We start from the raw sequence: 27,237 nt of genomic DNA on the forward strand, positions 1-27,237 counted from the left end.
TTACCATTTTAATGGCAACATGCCTCCCGATCTTAGAGCTGCATGGAGACAAGTTTATCATGGGGAAGTCTTTGTTGGTACTTTATTCTTGTGTAGACTCATTGAGCTATTTCCATCATAGATATCCCCTATTCCAAGGGAAAATGCCAAGAATTTTGCTTTTATCGTCTCATCAATTATGGGATGATTTTAGAGTGAAGAATGATTGATCGAGGGTTGGAAAGTGGGAGGCATCAACATCTTCTCTAATGGTTCTTGGCCCCACTACCCAGTTTTCTTTAATCATTGCATTAGTCTACATTTTTGTTTGCAATAAGGATTTGCCAATAAACTCATTGCATATAAGGGCAGACTATTATGAGGCTTAAGAAGGTTCCCATGTTTGTTTTTGGGCAAAATTTTATGCACGCTAGTTTCATGAACACACTCCACCCAACATTCAAAACAAATTGCAAGAGGTAGAGTAGAAAATTGTTGGAGAAGGGGGTTGCATGTCAAATACTGGGGGGGGAGGGGGGAGATGTATAAATATAACATGCACACAAATAAACACAAATCTTGACAAATTCATAGGAGAGAAAAATCTACATGGTTCATCGAATTTGGGCTACATCCACAAAGAAATGGCTAGGATTTTTATTATGTCATCTGTAAACTCTTTGGCATTTTATAATATCCTCCTTTTTACCATGCCACAACAACGACCCAAAGGCAATTAAGAGTGAGTCAACATGTCTTTAAATACACTACATTACATTAGAATACCATGTACGAAACCATGGGTTATTGAAACCTTGAGCCCATAAATCACCAACAATAAATTGACTCTAACAAAGTCAACTTTACCCTAACTACCTTAAAATCCCCCCTTAAAATTGACTTGGTGATATTAACATGGTTCAAATATATTTGTTGAAATCCATATAAAAGGCTTACCATCCTCCAAAATACATGGGTAACCAGTCATTATATTTGCTAGTGTTCTTAGACACATTTTCTCATACATGGTTTATTAACCATCTCACATCCTTAGATCTTAGATTCTCTCCTCAATCTGGTGTATAAGCACACTTGCCACCCTTGCACCTATTCAAGTTCATCATTCCACAACTTGATCATACATAATTATGTGTCATTGCAATACAATGTGTATGTCTGAATAACAAGTCTTACAACAAACTAACCTTGAGCTAGCAAATGAGTACACCTGCTACCCTCATACTTATTCAAGTGGTTCATACCTCAACTTGATCATCCATCCTCTCTATGCACGAGAGGGGTGACTTCATGTCCTATTGTGTTACAAGTTGTATGCTTGAATAACATGCCTTACAACAACCTTGGGGAATATCTCCTACTTATGGTTATGATTTACAACTTGGACCAAACACTCTAGGGTGTTCAGGCACTATTATGGCTCTCCATAACATGTTGGCTCCTTCACTAGACCTTGACACCATTAAATTCATCTACATTCTCTCATCCATGCAGATAATTGACCTCTCTCTTGCTACATATCCATGCTTTTGAGTGCCTTTATATTATGCCTTCACTCGACAATCACCCATGGAGCTCATCTCACCTTAACCAATCTTTTACTCTAATTCTGCATCCATCTGGGCTATGTGTCTCTCAAATAAATTAGAATTACACAATGGTTCACTTCATGGCTCTCCCACATAGATCTTGTGACCATTGATCAAATTTTAATCAAGCTTCTTTGTTGGATTCAACCTCGTAGAATTTAGCGGCATTTGCAACAATCACCGCCTTATTTTGGCCATGATCCCTTGGCTCTGATTCTAATTGCTATAAAAAGGAGAGATATATAAAAGTATAATAGGCACACAAATAAACGCATATCATGTCAAATTCACAAGAGATAGAATTTATGTGGTTCACGCAATATGGTTTACATCCACCAAGAAATGGGTAGGCATTTTATTATATCATCCACAAACTCTTCATCATTTTAATAATCTCCTCCTTTTTACCATGCCCCCGCAATGGCCTAAAGGAAATTAACAATAGAGTCATCTTGTCTTTAAATAAACTACATTACATTAAAATATCATGGGTAAAACCATGGGTTGCCAAAACCTCGAGGCCATAAATCAACAATGGTAAATTGAACTTTGACTAAGTCAAGTTTATCCTAACTACCCTAATAGATACAAAAATTGCAGTCATCGTAGCTACATGGATCTCAATAACTGAAAGTATTCGCGAGAGGTAGAATCGAATTTATACAATATATTTGTATTAGCAAATAATCTTTATTGAGAAAGGTATTATTGGACCATCGTGATGCAAAGGATGAAACCCTACACTAGTTGGATGAGTTATAGGTTCAAGTAAAGAATCTTGACTACAATTTGGAAAGAGTTGAGGGACATTTGTGTCCCCCTTTGCATCTAAGGTGATCTGTTCAGTAAGGAAACCAACCCATTGAGGTCAAACCATCTGACTCCACATAATCTTCATGTTGTTCTCTTGGTTTAATAACTTTTTTTTTTTTTTTTTATCTACAACTTATTAGCCTAGACAAGCGAGTTGGTTAAATGTTAATTTTTGGTAATAGACTCTATGTATATTTTGACTAGAATTTTAGACCTCAAATTTTGAAAATTAAAATATTGATGCATTGTCGCTAGTTTGATTTCTTTAATAATAAACCACGACATGCTATAACTATTTAAATCTACCAACCTAGTCTATCTTAACTTCGGATCTACCAAACGTTGAGAGGGATAAAATCTCTTTTCACTCTAAAAGAGGTTTTGCATGTCAAGAGATTTGATCCCCTCGATGCTTGGTTAATCCAAAATTAAAATAGATCTAGACTGATTTAATTTTCCCCTTTAAATAAGTTATATTCCACATTAGTATCATAAATCATTTTTATTTTTATTATTATTTTATTTACATTACAATATCTCTACTATACTAAAATGAAAAATACCTCTAAATTAAATTAACAAATTTTAATAATAAATAAAATCAAATTTCATAAAACACATTTTTCAATTATACATCATAATTATTTTTATCAATCCAATCAAATGCAAAATCACTATAAAGGTCATGCCATGATGATTTAAAAGTGGAATAGAAGTCTCTATCCATGAGACAATATCACACCAAACAAAAATATAAAACATAATATCACTTAAAACAAAATTATATTTAAAAGTTCTTTAAAGTATTAATATTATAAAGTTGTTCATAAGTTGGTGAAATAAATATACTTTGCCCATAACTTCTTACTAATTAGAAAAATTTAAATTTCATAATTTAACCATATTTATTAATATTTCTATATTAAGGAAAACATTTTTACTACATCATGATAAAAAGTAACTATGAATGGAAAAAAAACAGACATCAACCAATCTATCATAGTTCACTTAGAAGGAACGACACGCCTAACAAGGACACGTACCTAATAAACAAGCGAGTGGAGTTGGGTGGAGCAATCTCTATTCCAAAGAAAGAATTAGCATTGACATAATAACTAAACAATGTGTCGCTGAGCACGGTAAAGGAACTTGTAATAAACTATGTAAATACTATAAAAACAAAATAATTAAAAGAAATAATACATAACCTCTTTCTTTCTTTTTTTTTTTTTTTGGAGTTTTGGTAGTTATCGCTTCTTTCATGTCTTTGTTGGTATATATATATTTTATTTTTTATTTTTTAATTGCGTTTATATATATATATATAATTTTGTCATTTAATTTTTTTATTAGATTTTTAGGAAAGCATTATTTACAAAGATTATCTCAAGAGGCCTCTCTCTCTTATTTTGACTATGCTTGTTGAGATTGAGGCCTGAGGAAACTATACAAAACATATGACATCAACTATTTTTGGGAGGCATTGTAGTCTTTGTGTACTAGGAGAAAACAAAAGGATAACCAGAGTTGATAGCAACATATCAAGGAGGGGGATTGGGGGGCATGACAGCAGTAGTTCCAAGGTAGCCGACACAATCATGCATGTGAAAATCTATGTGTTCCACCCGTGCTTCCAGGCTACTTAGGCGATCGTTGGTGTGATGGTCGCTGCGGCGAAGGCTGTCCAATTACTCCAGAATTTCATTTTGACTGTATTGGATGTCGTTCATATATGCCACAAGCTCATTGCGATCCTCATAGCGGTGATCCCTGAGAATGTCCATGTTGATCTAGATATTCTAGAGTTGCTCAACAATGGACTCCATAGTGGCAGGAGCCACAATGTGGCCTAGAGAACGAGTTGGTGATATAGCGACAACTTCTTCAGTCTCTTGACTGACCGAGTTTTCCAAGGACGAGTTGTGGCCTAGCTCGGGCCGCTTTACATGAAAAGGGTGCCCCCGCCCTTGACGAGGCCGACCTTGTTGGCGGGGCATGCTCTACAGGATAGGACGGAGCCATCGACTAAAGGGGAGGGTCGGAGGAGAGACCTCATCGCACCTACAAAAGAAAGACAAATAACTAAAACCACAAATCCTCTGCTCCAGATGAGAACAAACCAACAACTAAAAGACATAAGCGATGACACAGGGAGAGCCCGCGAGGCCTATGCAGGGCATAAAGCTTCCACCACCTACTTGACCTACAGATTATAACACCATAGCCCCGAGAATACATAGAAAAAATAGTAGTAACCCTCAACCCTATCGAGCATCCAACCCACTAGCAATACGTATTAAAACTCAGGATAACACCCTCCCACAGACAATAACCAAAGGTAATTCCCAGTAGATAGCAAACAACAGGGCGAGCCTAACTATACTAAGACAGAACCCCTCTCTTGGGATGAGGAGTAACAAATATTACATGCACATAAACCTTACCCCAAACTGCAGGTGTGAGCTCCTAAAGCTTGAAGTTCCTCAGAGGAGTTCTCAAGGTGTGAAGACGAAATGACACCTCGACCTCTTGCGTTCCTGGATCCCAGGGGCAAGCCAACAAACCATCGTTGACACAAACCAATCTAGCATAGGCATCCACATCGCTACTCAATCAAGCCCATGACTCCAACGAGTCGCCATGGAACTCGATGCATGCACCTATGCTCTCCTCTCTACCAAAATTCATCGCCCAAATGACCAAACTAAAAAACCTTACATGACTGCCCATGTATTTAACTGCAAAGTGTGCGAGCAGTCTCGACACTCGCCTGAAGTTAATGTTGGAGAGACACATGATCATGAATTGAATGTGCGCGTGGAGGCGGGATGAGCCCTCAGATGACAAGTGGTATCCTGGAGGGTCACCCCCATCGAGGGATATATGTATACAATTTAGTTAGAGTGTCTGTTTAAAAAAATAAAATTGATTTGTTACTAGTGAAATTGGATTAATAGCAAAAAAATAGTTATTTTGTTGAAGATGTCTGAGCAATATTAATGGTCTAAAATTTATAACATGAGAACATAAAACTAAAGGCATTGGACCTAGATGTTCTATGTACTTGTAGCAATGCTTCCCAATAAAAGAACACTAGCAAAAAAAACATGTAGCTAATACATGGCATAATTTAAACACGGGAAGTAGTTTCCTCCAAGTGAGTGATCTAGACATAAACAAGAATGATGTTGGGGATTCAATGTCCATTGCTTTAGATCCTTGGCTAATGACTTTACAATCAACTTCTTTGATTTGCCTATGAGGCTTATCTAGTTGAAGAACAATTCATTGGTACTCTTCATTGTGTTTAATCAAGAGCTTATCCATTATGGCCTTCATCTATTAGTACAAGTCTACAATGCGAACATATTTGGTGTCCTAGGTTTTGGAGTTGTCAGTGTCTAGTGCCCCACCTCAAACTCCTCCCGAAAAGCTTCATTGCTAAAAAAAACTCCATCCCAACTGAGCTTCCTCTTTTGTAGATTCAATGATCTCTCAGATGGCAAGGGGTGTACAATGATGGAAAATAGCCCCAGAGGACTTTGCCTCATGTCAAGCATGAGTGATAAGCCTACAATGTAGATCTCTTTTGTTGTGGTTCTTCTTACCTTGAGCCATGTGGAATGTGTGAAGCAAAGTGAATTAAAGATGGAGTAAGGGGGGGTGGGGAAAGCCTAAACATAGTGAACTAGAAATGGGGTGCTAATATATGATAGAACCATACAAGAATGACATCAATAACAATTGGAATGCGAATATAAACCAACAAAAGGGATGAAACTACCCAACAAAAACCCATCGTATTCATTTCCATCCACTGCAAAGCATGGGAGGTGAATATTCTAGAGACTAATCGAGAGCAAGTAAGAAGCCATGACAATCATGACCAATATTGAATGACACTATGCCTGAATATCATTCAACCTAATAATTATTTGCATGTGAGAAGTTGCCTCCTCAGAGGGCGAGAGAATTGGGAGTAGGGATTGTGCTTCCCTTGAGGGATTGTACATCCCCATCACCCAATTTGGGGCTTATTTACAATGGTTAAAATATAAAAAAAATGTATAAATATTTTTTGAAATTATTATGATTTTGATTTTAATGATTTCAAATAAGATGAGAGTCTACTAAGAAAGTGGTTTTCCTAACAAATAATCATAAACAATTTGCAACAAATACCATTTCCTTGTTATTATATTTCTTAAAATATGGACTATGAGTGGGCGTAATGGTTAGAAATATGCATTTAGGTTCAAATCTAGAGGGGGTAGACTATGTACACCTTCGTAGAATTTCACAATCAAATCATTAGGAGGCGGGTCCTTTCCCATAAACAAAGGGGTCTCATACACCAATTTGGTGTCAAATCGCTACGAGGTGGGTCCCTTGTCCCATAAATAAGGGGGTCTCATATACTAAATTCATGTTAAATCCCTTGTCCTATAAACAAGAAGATCTCATACACCAAATTAAAAGATTCATCTTGGTATGTGGTAGATCCAAAGCGTTAAGATGGATATATGCTCCTCTCTACACTTAGTAAATCCTGAGGGTTAAGTGTAGATCCTGAGGGTTAAGATGGATCTATGCTCCTACCAATTAAGATAGAGCTATGTCGATTCTTAATAATATTATTTTTATTTATTTAACTTTCATATCTCTTAACCATTAGACCCACTCAAACTGTATTCATATTCATAATTATTATATTTATGTGAGAATTTCATATTTAAAATCTTATTATGTGAAAAATATTCTTATTTATAATTCTATTAAAATCTGGTCCTAATGGTTAAGAGTATGTGTTTCCTCCTAAGAGGTCACATGTTCAAAACTAGAGGGTATAGAGTATGTATGCATTCATAGACTTAGTAGTCAAATAACTCTCTTGTCCCACAAACAAGGGGGTCTCATACACCAATGTGGTGTTTGGGTTGGCTGTGACCTTAAAATTGGTTAATAACAATAATGATTAATATACATTATTATTTTAATTTTTATTACTTTTCAATTTGAGCAGACATTCAAATATTTATATTTATTTATGCCCTAGTCTAACTAGCTGGAGGAATTGCCCAAAAAGTTATGGAAATTCTGGTCATATTTAGGGAAAATTTAGCAAGGATTTTTGTAAATCCAAGTTATAGTTGTTAAACTTCAAAATTTTAGGTGTCCTAGACGTTTTTGATGGTGCTGAATTTATTTCCACCACCAAAAACATGATTCAAACACTGCCTTTTGAAATTTTTTTGCCCGGATTTCGACCACTTTTAACCGTCCTAGCAATTCCTCTGCCTCTGTAGACGACTCCAAATCACTATAACTATCCTCTATACTAAATTGTGAAATATCTCTCAATATAATAATACATATATTTGGTTTAAATCATCAATATAAAATTATCTCATAACATTACAAAATAATAATATTAAATTATTATTACATATAAATACTCTTACCTAATATATTAAATTATTAACAAATCCTTGAAAGTTAAATTGTTAATAAATTTACTACTATTATATATATATATATATATATAAAATTATAACTTTATTGAGGATGAAAAAATAATGATAATCGAGTGGAATCCTATTGTTCAATAAAAAAAATAGTAAATTGCTAATTATTTAATTTTTTATTATGCTTTTTTAATGGTGTAGTCTTTAATGCGACTTTTTGCAGGCTTTTCCGGTGGGTTTTTCCGGTCAAATTTCTCTAAATTCCGGCAGCAATTTATTGAAATCCCAAGTTTGATAGGTAATTTCTGCACAATCAAAGCTTCCTAGGGGTATTTCAGGGTGCTGAATCCAAATATGTAGTTAAAAAACCATTTTAATTAATACAAATCAAGATTTAACCTCAATTTTTTCTGTCAGATTTTATCACCGGAATCTTCAAAAAATCACATTAAAGACAACTCCTTTTTTAATTTGTAGTTTTAGTTTTTTCTAATTGTAGTTTTATAAAATACTTTATTATAATCAAGTGGAATCCCATTGTTAAAATGGAGAAGAGGAGTAAATTACCAATTATTTAAATTGTTAAAATGGAGAAGAGGAGTAAATCACCAATTATTTAAATTTTTAATTGTAGTGTTAGTTTTTTTTAATGGTAATTTTTTCGCTTTTCATTTAAAACAGAGAAGACTGGTAAACTACCAACTATTAATAAAAATTTTAATTGTAGTTTTAGTTTTTTTTTTTTAATTGTAATTTTATAAATTTTCATCTAATATTGTGAAAATGGTAAAAGTGTTGTTTAATGATTTTTAAATATATTTATAAATTCAATTTAGCATTGGGAAAAAACATTTTCAGTTGAATTTGACTGAAATAATTCGATGATACCTCCTTTAGGGAAAATTGTTGGGTAGTTTAAAAACATCCAAGTTGTCTAGTGAGTACCGAGGGGCGATTCGACGCCTTACAATTGGCCGCGGACGCGAAAACGAATCCACTTCATTTAAATATTTTGGCGAAATTTAACGGCGCTAATCGGGTTTCCCCTTCATTGGCGTAGTTTTTATCCAGATTCGTGTAGTTTCCGCTGAATCGGACCAACTGGGCCTCTTTGCCCGAACGCAATACCCCCTTGGAGGAGCAAATCTCGCGGTTTAAGAAGGTGGGGTGGCTCTTTTTCAGTACTAAAAAAAATTAGACTGACAGAGTAGTTGAGTAGCTTCTGAGACTCCGTTAAGCTCTGAGTGCTCCCCGTCATCATATTTGTATAAGCATTGCGAGCTTTCTCTGGTTTCGCTGCAGTGGGTATTCGAGTTTTGTGAGAATTTCACGGCATTGACTGGTTGATACGCCGAGATCAGAGTAGAGTTATTTATGGGGAATGCTTAGAGTAGCAGTTGATGGTACAAGGTATACGGTATTGCTGAGCCGCATTGCTTGAGAACAAAGTCTCAGAATAATCGCTGGTACGTTACAGATCTCCTGCTTCCATTAATTTTTGCCCCTCGATGCTTCAGCTCTGCAGTTGGGATGACTAATAAAATGTCATTTGCCTTGAACTGTGCAAAAATCTATACCCACTTTTTCTTTTGAGTCTTCACAGGCCTCGTAATATAATCTGTTTTATTTGTAGCTTGTGGCTGCGGAAAACTGTGACAGATCCTTGGAGTCATGGGGAAGCATCCTGGGAAATGGCTGAAAACTATCTTATTTGGCAAAAAGTCCTCCAGATCTCAGTCTTCCGAGAAGCTGACGAAGAGGGATAGCGGCAGAGAAAATGCGGTCAGTACTTTTGTAGATCATATATTGTTTTTTATATTTTGCTATCAGCTAGCTGGAGTGGGCTTGTGGACTTCATGTATTTAGAGACACTGGTATGCTTCAAATTGTAGAACAGCTATTGGACTGTGTTTGAACTTTATTTTAGGTTGAAACTGTAAAAAAGTGCATAGAGTCTTTTATATTTAAGATACCCACTTTTAGATTTTGCATAGTATGGCATGATTTGAATTGCAGATCAACCGTTTTTAATATTTTCTGGTTATTTTGGCTTCTGGGGACTCATTTATCGCTTTCAATTCTAGAGAAAGCGGTCGGGCTTCAATGCTGTTTAGAGCAGAAACATCAGTTTCTCCCGTCCGACCCCCTAGTTTCGTGGATTGACACACTTCAAGATCTCTTTGCAACTTGCTAGCGCTCCCTCATTTTTGTGTCAAGGGTACTTAGAGGGAAAATTTTCTAACTGTGTCTGCCATTCGAGCACTTGGAGGCAGATTATATCCATATAAGCAAAGTCTCCATTGTCCACCTACATGCATTGCTTCACAATCAATGATTTGAATGCAAGTGATAGCCGGTCTTCTGTAATTTTTCACCGCTCTGTGAAGCACATAATGCAGGGTTTCTATCTACAAGCTTCGTGGCAATTCTGTACAAGTGTTTTTCCAAATGGCTTGAATCTGGGTAAAACAATGGAAATCTTCTAGTTTCATTGGTAACTCGGGAATGTGGAAGCGGATTAGCTAAATCTAGCTGTAATTTAAAAAATTTGTCTGCTAGGATTGCTGCATTTCGGAACTGATGGTCTCCTTTATGCCTTGAATCTGGATCAAGCTTTAAAATGTCTTGGCTTTGCGAGTGTTGAATACTCAATACCATTTATCTGTTTGATCTGTGAGAATTTCATCTTTCAGTGCTTGATCAATCTCTTTAAGTTTTGTGAACTTAATGTAAACATGATCCTGCTACCCTGAACTTCATGGTCTTCTTTCACTGCTCGATGATATACGTGGGGACGGATCAGCTATGACTTCAAGTAGCTGATAATTTCTTAAGTTGGTTATGGGCCTTGCATTTATATGATCAATAGATTGATTCTATATTTCTCTACTTTTATTAGTGCGGTACATTACCAAGTGCTGATTTGTGTTGTCCAAAATTTGTACTGATAAATGATGTCAGTTCTCTGAACTGTTCCTAAATTGAGTCCTGGATAATAGAAAGTTAAGAGGTCGATCCTGGTAAACAGTGCTCTAGCTGAAGCTTCAGCTTTTAATAATAGTATGGTTACCAAAATGTTTCTAAAAGGTTAGCTCTAATCGTTGAGACGTGGCATCATCATATAAGGGTCATAATAACCTAGATGCAAATTTGGGCGAGCATAAAACAGTGAATCACAAATTGAGTTTGCTGGAATTCATATGCAATATTAATTCATCTGAAAATGTTACCCTGGATCATGGACAGTATTTTATATGTTGCCATGTAAGCAACTCCACGTTATGATCTCAAATATCTCTATGCTGAAGCTAAAATTTAGGAAATTAGTTGAATAAGGCTGGCGTATGCAATCTTGATGCATAAAATATGCAATCTGCATGAATTGCAATTGATTAGAATAATGCTCCATTAACACTAAAGTATGTTTTGTCTATTTTTCAAGACGTTTTTTGGTATTAATCTATTTGTGTTGTTCGTCATATCAGGATTTATAATTTATTTTAGCTAGTTTGATTTTAGGTTAGATTCATCAAAAATTTGAAAGTCCAAGAATTTGCCAGTTGTAATACCTAGGAATTTGTCAATGTTAAATATATTCTAAACATTTAGGTTGTTGGAACCATTAGGTTGAGCCTCTAAGCACTTGTAACCACTCATCATCAATATCGTCCAAGCTTTTTGTAGTTTTGTTGTCATGGTTCATGATTTGAGGTTCAGAGTCTTTTTTGAAAGGAAATGTTTCTGTCTGTGAAAATTAGGATCCAATAAAACGTCAATTGGATCAAAAGCGCCCTTTCTACTGTATTAGTTTGCTTTATTTTTCGTAGAGAAAAGAGTTCTTACTATATATGAAACAGATATATCAGGATGACAGGCTATAAGTAACTTTTATACTGTCACCTAGTAGATTTTGATTCCAAAAGTAAGACTTCTAAACTGCTACCCCTCAAACTATTATTCCTCAGATTGAACGCTGCCCCTCGGCATATTCCCTTATTTCATTCAGCCTTCCAAAGTCATGCAAATGCTAAAAACATAAACATAAACTTTCTATTTTCCAATCTTTTACAAAAGTCTCTACCTTTGCCACCCCCATTGCCATTAACAGGATCTGTGAAAGCTTCATTCCCAAAGTGCAGGATACTTTCCAATCCCTGATAATCTCCTCGGTCTCGACTCTCTATCACCACACCATCCTTACCTCTGTTTTCCTTTTCATTTCTGACCAAAAGCCGAATCAATGCTATTCATCCCTAACTTAAACAACCGGATTCTCAATCCTATATCAGCTATTTCAGTTGGAAAACATTCTGTCTCCTTTTCTAATAATTGTACCAGTCGTGCAAACGTGTCATTATAACGTTTGAAGTTGCGTCTTAAGGGGACAAGCGTTACCCTATTATTTGTCCTCTTGCATGCCAACTTATTGACCCTCCTTTTTTTGTTAGAATTTCACAAGAAAGAAAGGTATAAAGAGCAATTTATAGTTTCCCTGTTGTCCAAGTCCTGCGCCCTGTTCATGAAGTTTGTTATCGACATTGAATCTCGTAGAAGTTAAAACAGAAAACTTGGTTATCTGAGATTTTTTTACATAGTTACTATAGTCCCTCTACTATGGCAATAAGTCCTCGCCCACTTCCACATCCCCCAACCCCCGTTCATTGCTTATAGCGAGGCCTATCCGATAAAGAGTAAGAAATAAACAGTCTTCTGTCATCCTCTTTGAAACGCTTCCTCTTCTAGCTCTTATTGCATTCCTTTTAGCAGCCCCATCAAAGTTCCAAAGAACCTACCTATTACGAATAGAATATGGATTAAGATGTTTGTAGACCAATTACTCTATATTTTCTGCAGGGCCTAATGGCGTGTTAGTCAAAATCAGAAGATAGATAAGGGAACTACCTTTATGGAATTGAAGATGCAGAGGCTCATTCGGCAAGAATTCCTCTTCTTATGGCGGATTTTAAAGCAGAGCCAGTAAATCAGATTTTAACTAGTTATTTTTCAGAAAAATTGTTAGATTCCCTTGATGTTGGGGCTAAGGTGGATATGCAAAGGTGGATATGCTGGCACTCCTTGCCTATGTAGTGAGATATACTCTGTGTAATGATAATTCCAAACAAGCCCACTGATGTGCATACTATGATCCATCGTCTAATGTTCTCTTTTGTGGAGTTATGTAAAATATAAGATGCATTTTTCAAGAAAATAAATCTTGGAGCACAGGAAGCTAGTGACAATTACTCTCTATCTGTTGATTTTTCTTCCTCATTGACCCCTATATCCTGCATCTAAACTGGCTACGTGAATCGATATAGACCATGTAAAAATGAGGAGCAATAGTCAAAGTGGTGACAATGCACATAACGTCCTGATCAGACTCGCCTCTTTCTAATCAAGCTGCATATCTCAAATGCAAAAGATCGTATCCTTCTGAAGTAACATTTGGCATCTGTTGTTCTTTTGAGGAGTGTTGGTAGTGTTTGATTCCCAATGGTTTCCTCCGATGGCTGTAGTGCCTTAGTAAATCAATTGTGTAAAAGTGATTCCACTTTGTGCTTTGTTATCCAAAAAGGTCAAGACAACTGTTATTATAGATACCGAGTTACTTATTCCATACAGTTTTTTGTTTTTAGGCTCGGAAATTGTGGGAATAGCGGTTGTTAGTTGGGAGAGTTGAAGGATTCTTGTTAATGAGAAACTCAAATATAAAATATTATTTTTAGCCTAACTAGAGACAAGTGAAATGCCCATCTTTAGTTACCTAGCTAAAGCTATCTTCATACACTATCATACCTGAAAATATACATTAAAAAATTTGATCCCATTAGTGGCCATTTTTGTTTTTAAACCTACCTATCAACCTGGGAAACAAAATAATGTCAACAATGAGAAACTGAAAGAAAACCGTTTAATATATTTTCATTCCCAGGGCTTCCAGCCTAGTAAGAATACTAAATGAGAATACATTTCTGCCTGTTGGTTTCATGTTCTTGGGTTGACAGGTGATGCATTCATAACATTTACATATGAAGATGCTATAAATCTTACATAAGAGTAATTTGTCATGAATTGAAGTGCCCAAATGTTCTCCTACTTACTCGTTACTATGCAGTGAACTCTGAAACACAAGACCCGTTTTCCTCTCGGATTCTTCAAATTGGGACCGTCCATGATACATTTTTTCTGGGACTCTCAAGTTCTCATGCAAGATCAGTGATAAAGTTGCTTTTCTCAACCTGAAGGAAGGCCTAATAAAGCGAGACTTGAGTGCACTTCTAGTCTGCGCTTTGGCTTCCTTGCATGTTTATGCAATTGCAACACAGGAGATTCAACAGCTGAGAAGAAACATGTGTGATTGCACAAGATCTTATTGGAAGGAGTTTTGTGAAGACTAAAATTTAGCAAAACTTAAATCAATTGCTGTTATATTCTTTTCGTCCATGAAACATGATATTGAGGGCTGCTTCGTATTATATTCTACAAAAAGAGATTTTTCATCTGTATTTATTTTAAGTGGCAGCGATCATTATCTCACCCCTTTTTAGCTGTAAAAGTTAAACGATAGAATTGTGTATACTTATCTCCAGGCTACCATCTATGCTTCAATAGTGGCACCTTTTAAGTATGGCATAATAAGTGTTATGAATGGAATTGTTGCGAACGGCTTTTTTTTCTACATTCCCAGAAATCATACTTTCTGGTCTTTAGATAAAACTTCTTTTGTGAATGCATTGAAGGTTTCCTGGATTAACCTGTTGTTGTGTTCATTAAGCTTAAAAAATATTTGGTTGTTTTGTTCTTGTAGAAGAAAGCATCAAAAGATAAAGACACAAAAGTTTTGGAGAATGAATCAGTGGAAGATCAGGTTCCAAACGCAATTCCGGCATCAGATCCATCATCTATGGGTAGAGAAATAGAACAGGATGTTCCTCTCCGAGATCGGAGCAAGCAGGCAGTATTTGCTGGGACAGAGAAAAATGTGTCTACATCAACTGATAAAGCAGTCACTCTTCCTACTATTGAAACTAAAGAAAAACCATCAGATGCTTCTGTTTCAGAAGCTGTTGACACTGTTCCTGATCTTGAGAGAATAAGGGAAGAATCTGCAGCCGTCAAAGTGCAAACAGCTTTCAGGGGCTATCTGGTATTAATGTCATCATTGGCTGTTTTTCTTTGGTTTTCATGTTAATCCATATTTTTCTTTTTTGTTGTTGATTTTCTCAATTGAAAGCAGCAGTTTCTAATTTAATTTGGTTGTCTCTACAATCTAAGACTATTTAGTATGACCAAGTTGGACGTCTGAGCTGTGCAGGCAAGGCGAGCATTTCGAGCCCTTAGAGGCCTTATAAGACTTCAAGCTCTTGTACGTGGGCACATGGTTAGAAGACAGGCTGCAGGAAGCTTACGCTGTTTACAAGCAATTATCAGATTGCAAGCTCTAGTCCGTGCTCACCAAGTCAGAATGTCGGATCAAGGAGTGGCTGTACAGGAGAGGCTTGAACATAGGCGAAGACAGAATCCATCCAGAGGAAATGGAGTAGTAAGTTTTTCTTTTTCATTTTGAATAATTGTATCTTGAGGAACTGGTTCCATGTCAACTTTTATGTAAATTTCAAATTGGTTAGGATACTGATCATCCCTGCTGTTGGATTTTGCATAAATTGTCTGTAATGTTCCAGGAGAGAAAAAGCTCCTCGATATTTGTGGTCAGTAGTGCTTCACGGACTGAGAAGCTGTTAGCAAATGCATTTGCTCGTCAGGTGAACCTTAAATTTGCATTAGTAGTTCAGGACAAGCCACTATTATTATTTGCTTGCATTGCTGTAATACCATTCAATTGCATTGTAATGATATTAATATTATTTTGGACACTTCTATGATAAAGATTCTAGAGTCTGCACCCATGGCCAAGTCTGTACGAATTCATTGTGGTCCCGATGATTCCAATTCGGGATGGGTTTGGTTGGAACGTTGGATGTGTGCTCAACCTTGGAGTTCATCTGGGAAGACAAGTAATAGCTCAAATCTGAGGTCTCAGAAGATAAGTGAGAGTGTACCCTCAACTGAGGCTGAAGTAGGAAGGCCAAAGCGCAGCGTGAGAAAGGTACCCCCAAATTCAATTCACGAGCATATTTCAAATCAGCTTGATATGGAATCTGAGAAGCCAAAGCGTGGCTTGAGAAAGGTGTTGAAATCAGCAGTAGATTCTGTTTCTGATCAACCTGAGGTTGAAGCTGAGAGACCTAAACGGAGTTTTAGAAGGGGGCTAAACTCAGCACCGGATTCTGTTCTAGATCAACCTGAGGTTGAGGCTGAGAAGGTTAAGCGTAACTTGAGAAAGGTCTCACATCCAATGGTGGAGTCTGTGTCAGAGCAGCCAGAGGTAGAAATGGAGAAGGTCAAACGTAGCTTGAGAAAAATATCTGCCCCTGGGGTGGATTCTGCATCAGATCCACCAGAGGTCGACGCTGAGAAAATTAAGCGCAGCATGAGAAAGGTATCAAATTCAACAGTGGATTCAGTATCAGATCATGTGGAGGTGGAAACTGAGATGTCCAAGCGCAGCATGAGAAAAGTTTCAAAGCCAACTTTGGATACTATTTCTGATCAACTCAGCCTACAATCTACAACAGGAATCTCTATGAATATAACTGGAAATGATGAATCGGTCCAGCATGTAGTTCTGGATGAGACAGTTTCAGTTGTTCAGGAGATATCTCCAGTTCAGCAATCAACAAGTCCAACTGAAAGCATTTCACGAGAGGATGCCTCATTGCAGCAAAGGATAACTTCTACTGTTCAAAATGGAGACTTTACACCCACCAAGCATGACAGTGTAGACCTGACCCCCAAGAGTGAGGCCGAGACTCCTGTGGTAGAGCATAAGTCTACCAGAAGACGTAGCTCATTTGGATCTGTTAAAACTGAGCATACTGAACATGCTTCTCAAGGCAGCCCATCGATTCCAAGTTACATGGCTGCTACTGAGTCGGCAAAGGCAAAGCTTCGTGGTCATTCTCCAAAGTCGAGTCCAGATGTTCAGGAAAAGGGAACTCCTATAATAAGGAGACATTCTCTTCCAGCAGCTCCTAATGGGAAACCAAATTCTGTATCACCAAGGACTCAGAGATTGTTGCCACAAGTTCATTCAACCAGGGGGCACATGAAAAGTGATCGATCTCTTGGCACTGGTAGGAAATCAACCCTCTCATGATTTGGGGATCTATCTTTGTTCATCTTTCTTTGGAGCAGTTTCTTTAAAATGCTGACATTTTGTCATTTTTATTTCAGAAAAGGCAATCCCGGTTCAAGTTGATTGGCGAAGGTGATCGGTATTCGAGCTTTTCTTGATATATTGTGCATTTGGAGTGTCTTCTCAGTTAGTAATGAATGCGAATTTCTGGAGAGACCTTTTATATATTATGAGTTTAGATTAAGTGTGCTGTACTTGATATTCACTCGAAATGTCTTGTGAGCCCTGAAATGCACCAAATTATGCTGTATATACAAAGAATATACCACGTTGCATATTCATGACGTGACTGACAGCGTACATTTTTATGGGTTCACATGGGACAGCTGATTCATTGACCATAAACTGTCAGATTGCAGATTTTTTTTTAGCTTTAGAATGTTTTGAGAAGGGTTTGGATATTATGTATGCTTTGAGCTAATATCTGTTCGATTTTATAATGTATAATAATATGGGTTTGACTTCAGAGGAGGCAATGAAACTAGATTTTTTATATCCTGTGTAAGTATGTACTGATGATATAATTTGGATAAATTTGAGAGCTTTGTTTTTAGTGTTCATGACCATGATTTATGATGAATATATTTGACACAGATGTAGATTAGTACAGAAAATATTATTAAAATTACTGTTACTAATATCTACTGAGAAGGATTTATGTGAAATCTCAACCACCTTCTTTACTGTACAGAGAGGAGGGAATAAAAAGAAGCAAATCAGTATTTTTGGATTTCGGAAAAAAAACATTATTTAACAGGATGCATGATTGTAACATGAAATATATTCAAGCCACTGATATCTGAAAAAAAAGCATGATTGTAAGTCAAATATGAATTCAAAATAGAAAATGGTTAGATCTTAATTTTCTCGGGGTCTTCATACATTTGTCAAACCCTTTCAAGCTTTAAGCAATAAAGTTCCTTTTGTTAAATCTGTTACTTTTATGGTTCTGACCCTCAAACCACGGGCTCATTGCTTCTTGCTGTCTTCTGGTCAACATGGCATGCAACGCACAGTAACTAAGTTCGATCTTCTATGTTTGGATTAATATTGCATCAAACAATTTTTTGTGTCAATGGTTGGTATTGTACTCCTACCATACTGATTGAACTAGTATAATCTATAATACCACAGCATTTGTTTTTTACAAGTTTAATCTCGGCATATCGATATTGATAATGATCAGCATCGTTGATGACAAGCAATGAGCATTTATTGTGTATTACATGGAAATATGGTTGAATTGAATTGCAGCAAGCTTGATCTTTGGGGATATTTTTAGCTCTTATTTTTTATTTTTGAAACTTAAGCCAAGTCCACTGATTTTGGTGCTCTCGTCTTACATCTTTCCTGAATTTGTATTTTTATTTTTTCTTAATGGTTCCGAAGATTTATTTTATTAGTTATATTAATAAGTATTTCATGATCAATAATTAATAAATGAATACTAGAGATTTACAGAGCATCTTTTACTCCTAGAAACTGGAACTGTAAGCTTTAAAATGAGCATTGTTCATTTCAAAGTTATAGGCCAAAGTACCAGTAACAAATCTGGTCAAAACTGAAACTGTAAGCATTGTTCATTTCAAAGTTCCACTGATTTTGGTGTTCTCGTCTTACATCTTTCCTGAATTTGTATTTTTATTTCTTCTCATTGGTTCCCAAGATTTATTTTGGTAATTATATTAATAAATATTTCATGATCAATAATTAATAAATGAATAGTAGAGATTTACAAAGCATCTTCTACTCCTAGCAACTGGAACTGTAAGCTTTAAAATGAGCATTTTTCATTTCAACGTTGTAGGCAATAGTAGAGATTTACAGAGCATCTTCTACTCCTAGCAACTGGAACTGTAAGCTTTAAAATGAGCATTGTTCATTTCAAAGTTGTAGGCCAAAATACCAGTAACAAATCTGGTAAAAACTGAAACTGTAAGCATTGTTCATTTCAAAGTTGCAGGTCAAATACCAGTAACAAATGTTGTCAAAGGCGTGCCTGGGAGAGAAGGTGAAGATGTCGGTTCACTGTAAAGGTCACGCTGGTGTACCATTTGGATATCTGAGAGTCGCTTTGATGCCTGTTCACTGTAAAAGTCATGGTGGTGGGCCATTTGGATATCATGAGTGGCTTTATCATTATGCAGAGTGGGTAATCATTGAAAGCTCCACCAAGCTGGATGACAAATTTGTGGATAATGAGTGTTTAATAATCACAGAAAGGCGTTTAAACTATTGCATTGCAACACATTGCAACAGATTGTTTTGAGGCCACTCGCTGCGAGTGGATAGAATCTGTGAAAGGATTTGTTGGCAATATTTTGTCGGCCTGCTCGATCACTGATCTAGAGGAATTAATGAGGTACGGTGGAAAGCATGCAAATCTAAAGGAATGCGGTTGAGGAAGGCCAGCTTATTGGAAGGCTTGTGGGGCAGGTGGTAGGTGTTACTATTCATGTTACTGTGTGATATTGCAAGGCTGTCATAAATGTATGCATGCGTATATTTGTTAATGTGTACTTAATTCTACAGAGTGCTGTTCATGTTCATCTAGGTAGGTGCCTGCATCCATAGATTGGCAGTTGAGAGGTTTAATCCTGGCAGGAAATAGTGATTTAAATAATTTTAAATAGATTTAAAAATTATAAATTATTAAAAAAAACAATTTTCAGGGATGGTATGAAAATTGTTATTACTTATATTTTTTAAATTAATATTTTTAAACTTTATTTTAATTTAATATTTTAAAATTTTGCTTTAAATAAATATTTTAAAATTTTAATTTTTGAATGTTTTTAAGTAAACTAGTATGGTAAAGTTTTAAATTTTTTTGAAGATATATATATATATATAATTGTCATAAATCGGTAACAGTGGAAAATAATTAAAAAAAAGTCATATTTTAATTATTAATATATTTAATTGTCAATAATTTAGGTGGAGTTTAAAATGAAGTACTACTAATATATTTAATTGTCAATAATTTAGGTGGAGTTTAAAATGAATTACTAGTAGTATATTTAATTGTCAATTATTTTTATGGAGGTCAAAATAAAATGTTTTAAAATGTCAGATTTTTATTGGTATATTTAATTGTTTTTCATTTAATAAGTTATTTTGAACTTGTCACATTTCAAGATAAAATAGATTAATAAGGAAAAGACAAAATGCAGAGCTAAGGAAAATGTCAATGCATATGTCCGAAAATTTGAAAATTTAAAATGATTGCATTAAAATTTATACAAGTGTGGTTCTCTTTTTTTTCTGTTGTATTTATTTGTCAATTAATAGTCTTCATTCAAAATATCTAATTTAAAATGATTGCATTAAAATCTACATGAGGGTGGTCATCCCTTTTTCTGTTATATTTATTTGTCAATTAATAGTCTTCATTCAAAATAAGATATTTTGAACATGTCATATAGGCTGATGAAAAGAAAAGAAAGACTAAATAGGTGTCAAAGTGGTCATCCCTTTTTCTGTTGTATTTATTTGCCAATCAATATTCTTCATTTAAAATAAGATATTTTGAACATGTCACATAGGTTGATAAAAAAATAAAACAACAAAATATGGAAGTAAGGAAATGAATGTATATGTTGAAAAATTTGAAAATTTAAAATCATTGAAAGCTTCATATTTAGGTGTCAAAGTGGTCACCCATTTCCATGAAGTTAAAAAATAAAAATAAATAAAAGAATTAAAAAAATAGTAAAGAAAATGTTAATCTATTAATAAATTATTTAAGGGTTAATATTTAAATATTTAAAAGTGTATATTCATGTACACATCTAACTTTTTCAGAAATGCATTTTGCATCTCTCCATAGAGTTTGGAGTGCATTCTGAAATGCAATTAAAAATAATAATAATAAAAGTACAAGTCCACACACACACACACACATATATTCCTTTCTTTGGTAGAGGGTGATCTCGAGGAGAAGATTTCTTCATATTTAGCAACGCTTGAGATTGCCAAAGTAAACTCATAAAAGGGGAAACTTTTGAGTGGGGAGGAGTGAAATGCATGAGTGTATGAATACTCCAAAGTATGTATTTTATATCTACATTACACACTTTAAGTCTCTTCAAGTTTCTTTTCAAGTTATGAATTGTTGTCTTCTTTGCAACTGTGAAGCTGGTTGAATAACCTTGCCCTTAAAGTACTTATCTTACATCTACAATACATGCTTTAATTCTTTTAGGGTTTCTTTCTAGCTTATGCATTGTGTTTCCAAATTATGAATTGTTGTCTAGTGGTTGAATAACCTTGTTCTTCAAATACTTATCTTACATCTACAATATATACATTAATTCTTTTAGGGTTTTTTTTTCTAGCTTATACATTATTTTTCCAAATTATAAATTGTTGTCTTCTTTGCAATTGTGTAAGTGGTTGAATAAACTTGTCCTTTAAGTTCTTATCTTACATTTACAATACATATGTTAATTCTTTTAGTTTTTTGTTTTGTTTTTTCTATCTTATGCATTGTGTGTATTTAGATATCATTCTTAGGGTAGTCTTTTTACAATGAACAATTAGTTACACAAAAGAGAACAATGAAAAAGTTGAATTCTTACCATTAATAAGAAAATACGCCTTTAAGAATTTGCCTTTTTACATTGAATAAATAGTTATACAAAAGAGAACAATGAAAAAGATGAATTGTTACCATTACTAAGAAAATAAATTTTCAAAAATTTGTCTTTTTACATTGAACAATTAGTTACAAAAGGAGAACAATGAAAAAGTTAAATTCTTACCATTCCTAAAAAAATACATCTTTAAGAATTTGTCTTTTTACACTGAACAATTAGTTACTAAAAGAGAACAAAGAAAAAGTTGAATTCTTATCATTCCTTTTTTTTGTAAGTATTACAACTGTGAGGCTACATCATGGTCATATCCAAGAATAACACCTGACTAGGACAGGGAATTGAATCAGTGACATAACATCTAGGAATAGGGTGGGGAATTGAACCAGTGACTTAACATCTAGGAGTGCCTTAACAAGACACCCGATCAATGTCTATCCAAAACCCCAAGGACAAAATATGGATTAGTCTGAATTCTTATCATTCCTTATAAAAATACATCTTTAAAAATTTATTTGCCTTAATAATGGGATTTGAGATTAAGTAGATAAAATAACAAAATTAAAATCTCATTTATTCCTATGGGATTTTATTTACTACAACTAAATGTAGCAAATGCAAAAGGAATAAAATACTACAATATTATAATTTATTTATTACATAGATATAATCTAAGAAAAATAAAAGAAAACAAAAATTAATTGTTCAAAATTGAAAGAACATTATAGAAACTTGTAGTTTAATATAAACCAATGTAGATCCATTGTAATCAAGTGTTGAGAAGCATCAAATCTCTCAAGGTGCAAACCTTTCCTCAAGTTTTGCACTCAAAAAGAGATTTGCACCTCAAGAAATTTGATACCTCCTGACACTTGTTAGATTAGAGGTTAAAATGGATCTATATTGGTGACAAGAACATCCCTAGTTTGTTATGGGGGCATTGATGCCTATAATAATAAACAAAATTTGAGACATAACACAAAGAGGTGATCTTATAATAGGATATCATAGGATTGTCGTGCATAGTCACAAGGATTTTATTAAACCAATATTTGCTAATGTTTTTCCATGTGGATACAAATAGCCTAAGTTTTGGTGAAATACTTGCTAATATTTACTTTGCATGAGAAAATTAAACCATCACAGATAAAAGAGAATTTCAACGAACATAAAGAGTGAACAATTTATAATCAAACACATTGAAGGGACCTCTCAATATTCCATCTTATGCCTTGAATCCTGAAAGGTAATGACATTGAAAAAATAAAGATGGCGTTTTAGTGATATAGAGGTCATGAAGCCCATCAATGGTAGCTCGAGTGGTAGTACTAACAGTGTTAATGCTGTTAACCTTAGTTCAAATCTTGGCTAAATCATTCAATATAGTTTGTGGGCTATTATATTAGGCCAATGGGTTATTGTGGTAGAAATTCAATGTGAGGATGGGTCATGGTTTGGACTTGAAACATTGATTAAAAATGAGGACCATGGATAAAAATCCGGAATCAAATTCTCCAAATTCTGAAAGCCACAAAAATTTGCAAACAAGAAATGCAATGTGATCCGGTGGCGCAAATGATAGTGTATTCTAGTTATCGATCCTCACTTGTACAAAGGAGAAAAGGAAAAAAGATATATAGATCATGAAAGGATTTATTATAGAAGTAAATGCAATTTATGGAGTTGATTCAATAGAAGCATCCATCATACCCAAATTTGACATGAATGAGGTGAGCTTGGCGCAATTGAGGTTGTTTTAGGCATCATGGCAAAGATGCAATAAACACGTGACAAATCCATGATGCACATGCTCAAGAACTATGAACATTTTCTATCTCGTTTCTCTCACAAATAGTTAGTGCCTTAGAGCCTAAGAGAAATGAAAATACTCACAATCTTATTCATCAATAATGATGAGAAAAATACGAGTACTCACATTTTATTCATTATATGAAGGGAATCCAATTTGGATCTAAGAAGGAAGAAAACTTGTCTCATAAGGTATGGGGAAACTCCTAAGAAATGGGACTACCATTCATGTGAACTATGTGATCTAACCAAATGGCCTTGTAGAGTTGCCTACAGTGACAAGATTGGTGGATAAAACACAAAATTAATGCAACAACAAGATGTGACTACCATTTATGTGGTATTATGATATAACCAAATGACCTTGTTATGTGGACTATGTGATCTAACCAAATGGCCTGGTACAACTTCCTACCATGACAAGGTTGGTGGATAAACCACAAATTTAAAGCGACAATTACTTCTAGAGCATCTTCATTAAGGATTTAGATTATTATTATTATTATCCAATTTTAAGGTCAAGACCAAGCCAGACACCACATTGGTGTATGAGGCCCATGGTCAATGATTTATGTTTCTTAGAGTGAGTACCATTAAACATGTTTTGCCATGATTTATAAATTCAAAATAAGAACTTAAGTTTGTTTGAGTCACAAAATTTGAAAATTTGAAAATTAAATTATAGATGTGAAATTGTTATTTAACATCTTTAAAATTTATAAAGTTGTATATAAAATTTAAGGAAAAAACATATTTTAAACTAATGAATCCACTTAAGATATACATATATTAGATTGATACATTCTTCATGTCACATATTCACACCCAAATTTCAAAATTGTTTGCCCTTGTGCGTGAACCCTGGGACCAATATCCAAGCTCTCATTGACATTGTGTATATTGACTACCTTAGTTAATATGCCTAAGATAAAGGAATCAAACTAAAACAACCATGCCAAGTTTCCATTGGAAGTTCTATAAAGAGATGGATTGTGTTTGTAAACGCAATTTCCATGGTAATTTGCAATGCAAACCTATTGTAGAACTGTCAAATTTTTTATGGTTCCATGTCATCAACATGCCGTGTCTTAATTACAAATTGTAGTTAAATTAAAGCCATTGATTTAGATAAAGGTGCCTTGACACACTGCTGACATTTATGTAATGAGAAGGTAAAGGAAATCACATTTTGTTGATTAAGAATGAGCTTGAACCCTTTATTGCATTTTCCTTGATAATGTCATATTTGAGGACGAAGTTTAAGCCACTTCACTATGTTGTCAACTATTTGGGTTTGTTTGATCTGACTCAAGTCCAATTGGGCCATACCTATAAATAGAGGGAAAGTGACACTAGTTGGGGGCATTAATTGAGTGGAGGTGGAGGCTTTGTCTAAAGCAAAACCCTCCAAACGAATTCTTTATAATGTTGAATGGGTTCAATGGCTTTAATGAAGTTACAATGCAATGATGGATAATAGTAGGAAGTGAGATCACATAAGTGAAGATAGTGATGCATAATAACAAGAAGTGAGAAGTGATATTAGATTGTAAGATAATGTACCTTTCAATGCTAGATTGTAACAATTATTGTGATTATTTAGGGGTCTTTGAAGCAATCCTCCACATTAGAATGCTTGATGTAGTGTGCATGACTTGAATAGAGTTTAGTATGTAAAGCAAGCTAGATTATATAGTTGAGACTTAGTATTGATTTAATGAAATATTTTTAGTAGTAAGGCATGTAATTAAGGTGATGAAGCTAGAGTGGAAGATCATGAGCAAGCTCATGAAACTATAAGAGGTTAGGATTTATGGTTGAATGTGTAGTTCTTCATGACACCAAGTTGATTTCTCCTTGAGCTTTACTATTTCTATTCAATGGAAAGATCCTAGTCAAGTAAACTAGTTAACATTTATGGGTTGCTAGTCTCTCGTTATTGATTGACATTTCTAGTTGGGTGGCACTCTATCGAGCTTAGTTTCATGTGCATGGAAAAGATACATATTAATTGGCGTTATGTTTTATACCTGCAACCAAAATATAGTAGGGTCTAATAGTAACTTAAAGAAACTTAAGCTAGTTCCTAGACGAATTCCATTGTTACAAACAAGAGATTATATTTATTTGGTTTTGTGTTTAATACCTGCAACCAAAATATTGTAGGGTCTAATAGTAACTTAAATAAACTTAAGGCAACTCCTAGGAGAGTTACACTTTACCGACACGCGATTATATTTCTGCTACACAACACAACCTTTGTTAGCATTATTCAATTATGTGAGGGATTTGACGTTTAGTTGTTAGCTAATGCAACACAATATTCAATACAACCTTTGTTATCATTCTTTAATTATGAAAGGGATTCTTAATTATTTCTTCAATGATAGAGTTAAATAAACTTGGAAAAAATATAACTAATGAGTCTTAAGGTGGAGGAAAAGAATAGGAGATTATAAGACAATATAATGAGATAAATGCCCTTAGAAAGATATTATTAAGATTCTTTTAGAAGTCTCTCTTGAAACCTAATAGGGATGTCTATTTGATTAAGATTATGATGTTTGTGGGTGATATCTTCTTGTCTTAAATTAATGGAGTATTTGGTAAGTTGTATGTAAGTTAAAAATATTGTTGGTAATGATAAAATAGGATAGTGGCCTAGGTTAGTTTTTATTTTGGTCAATTTTAGTTTCTTGAAAATAATTGAGTCATTTTTGACTTATTAATAAATTTGAAATATTTTTCATCAAATCATATTAAAGTCAAATGATGTGATAGAGCAAGTTAGAACTTATAATGAGATCTAACATGCAAGAGAAAGATGTGATTTAATGTAATATAATGATAATGGTCATTCCTACCAACCATATAAAATAAATCTATTGGACAATTACCTTAATAATTTGTAAAAACATATAATATTTTTTGTTTAAATATTCTTATTATTATTAATAAGTGATTATTTCGTGTATGTATCTGTGTATATAATTTAAATATTTTTATAATATTATTAATTATTTAACCCCAAATTTATCAAGCTTGGGAGAGATCAAATCTTAGGAGGTGCAAACCTCAAGCTCAATTTTATTTTTAAGTTTTAACTTTAATTATGGAGCCAACATTTTATATATATATAAACTACTTTTTAATTTTAATTATCCAATCAGTGGTACATAACATAACATAACAAGACATAACAAGGCATTACAACAACTCTTCCATATTGTGCTGGAGAGCCTCTCTCAGTTCAATAAATATAAATAATATATTAAGAACCAACGTAGATCCATCTTCAATTTGTATCTATCAAGTCATCGCATAAATTAGGTATCTTGAAGGGCAAACTGTTTCAAGGTTTTTCACTCAATTTTTTTTTGCATATTAAGAGATTTGATTCCTTACCATGCTTATTAGGTCAAGAGTTAAGATGAATCTATGTTGATGTATATAAAAAATAGTTTGAAGAATATGATTTGTTCAAAGATAATTTGGAGAATATAATATGTTTAATAAATAAATACTTTCTTCAAATATATTGTTCAATATTAAATTTTATTAAATGTTTGTTTAAAAGAACACGCGAAATGATTCTCTCACATGCATAATATCAACCTAGATTCAACTTAACTCAGATCTATAAAGCGCCAAGAGGGATCAAATCTTTTTGTATCTTAAGATATTTGCATGTCAAGCGATTTGATCCATCCAAG

General features: G+C 34.4%; 1 protein-coding gene across 1 annotated transcript; it reads left to right on the forward strand.

Moving 5' to 3' along the window:
• The first annotated feature begins 8,921 nt into the window (after positions 1–8,921).
• On the forward strand, positions 8,922–17,613 carry LOC149252204 (uncharacterized). The gene is made up of 7 exons (XM_089459655.1): positions 8,922–9,330; positions 9,498–9,646; positions 14,673–15,011; positions 15,180–15,407; positions 15,547–15,627; positions 15,753–17,058; positions 17,159–17,613. The coding sequence occupies exons 2-7, from the start codon at positions 9,536–9,538 to the stop codon at positions 17,194–17,196; spliced, it is 2,103 nt and encodes a 700-aa protein (XP_089315781.1). The 5' UTR covers positions 8,922–9,330; positions 9,498–9,535; the 3' UTR covers positions 17,197–17,613.
• The last annotated feature ends 9,624 nt before the right edge of the window (positions 17,614–27,237 follow it).

Source organism: Pinus tabuliformis, chromosome 7 (genome assembly GCF_031772625.1).
Source record: "Pinus tabuliformis cultivar Carrire ecotype Pingquan chromosome 7, CPIR1, whole genome shotgun sequence".
In the NCBI taxonomy this organism is placed as follows: domain Eukaryota; kingdom Viridiplantae; phylum Streptophyta; class Pinopsida; order Pinales; family Pinaceae; genus Pinus; species Pinus tabuliformis.

Excerpts from the sequence above, each read along its gene's own strand:
- LOC149252204 (XM_089459655.1), top strand. The coding sequence starts at position 9,536 with ATGGGGAAGCATCCTGGGAAATGGCTGAAAACTATCTTATTTGGCAAA. Across the intron at positions 15,408-15,546 it reads CATCCAGAGGAAATGGAGTA|GAGAGAAAAAGCTCCTCGAT; the intron begins GTAAGTTTTTCT and ends GTAATGTTCCAG. Across the intron at positions 17,059-17,158 it reads TGATCGATCTCTTGGCACTG|AAAAGGCAATCCCGGTTCAA; the intron begins GTAGGAAATCAA and ends TTTTTATTTCAG.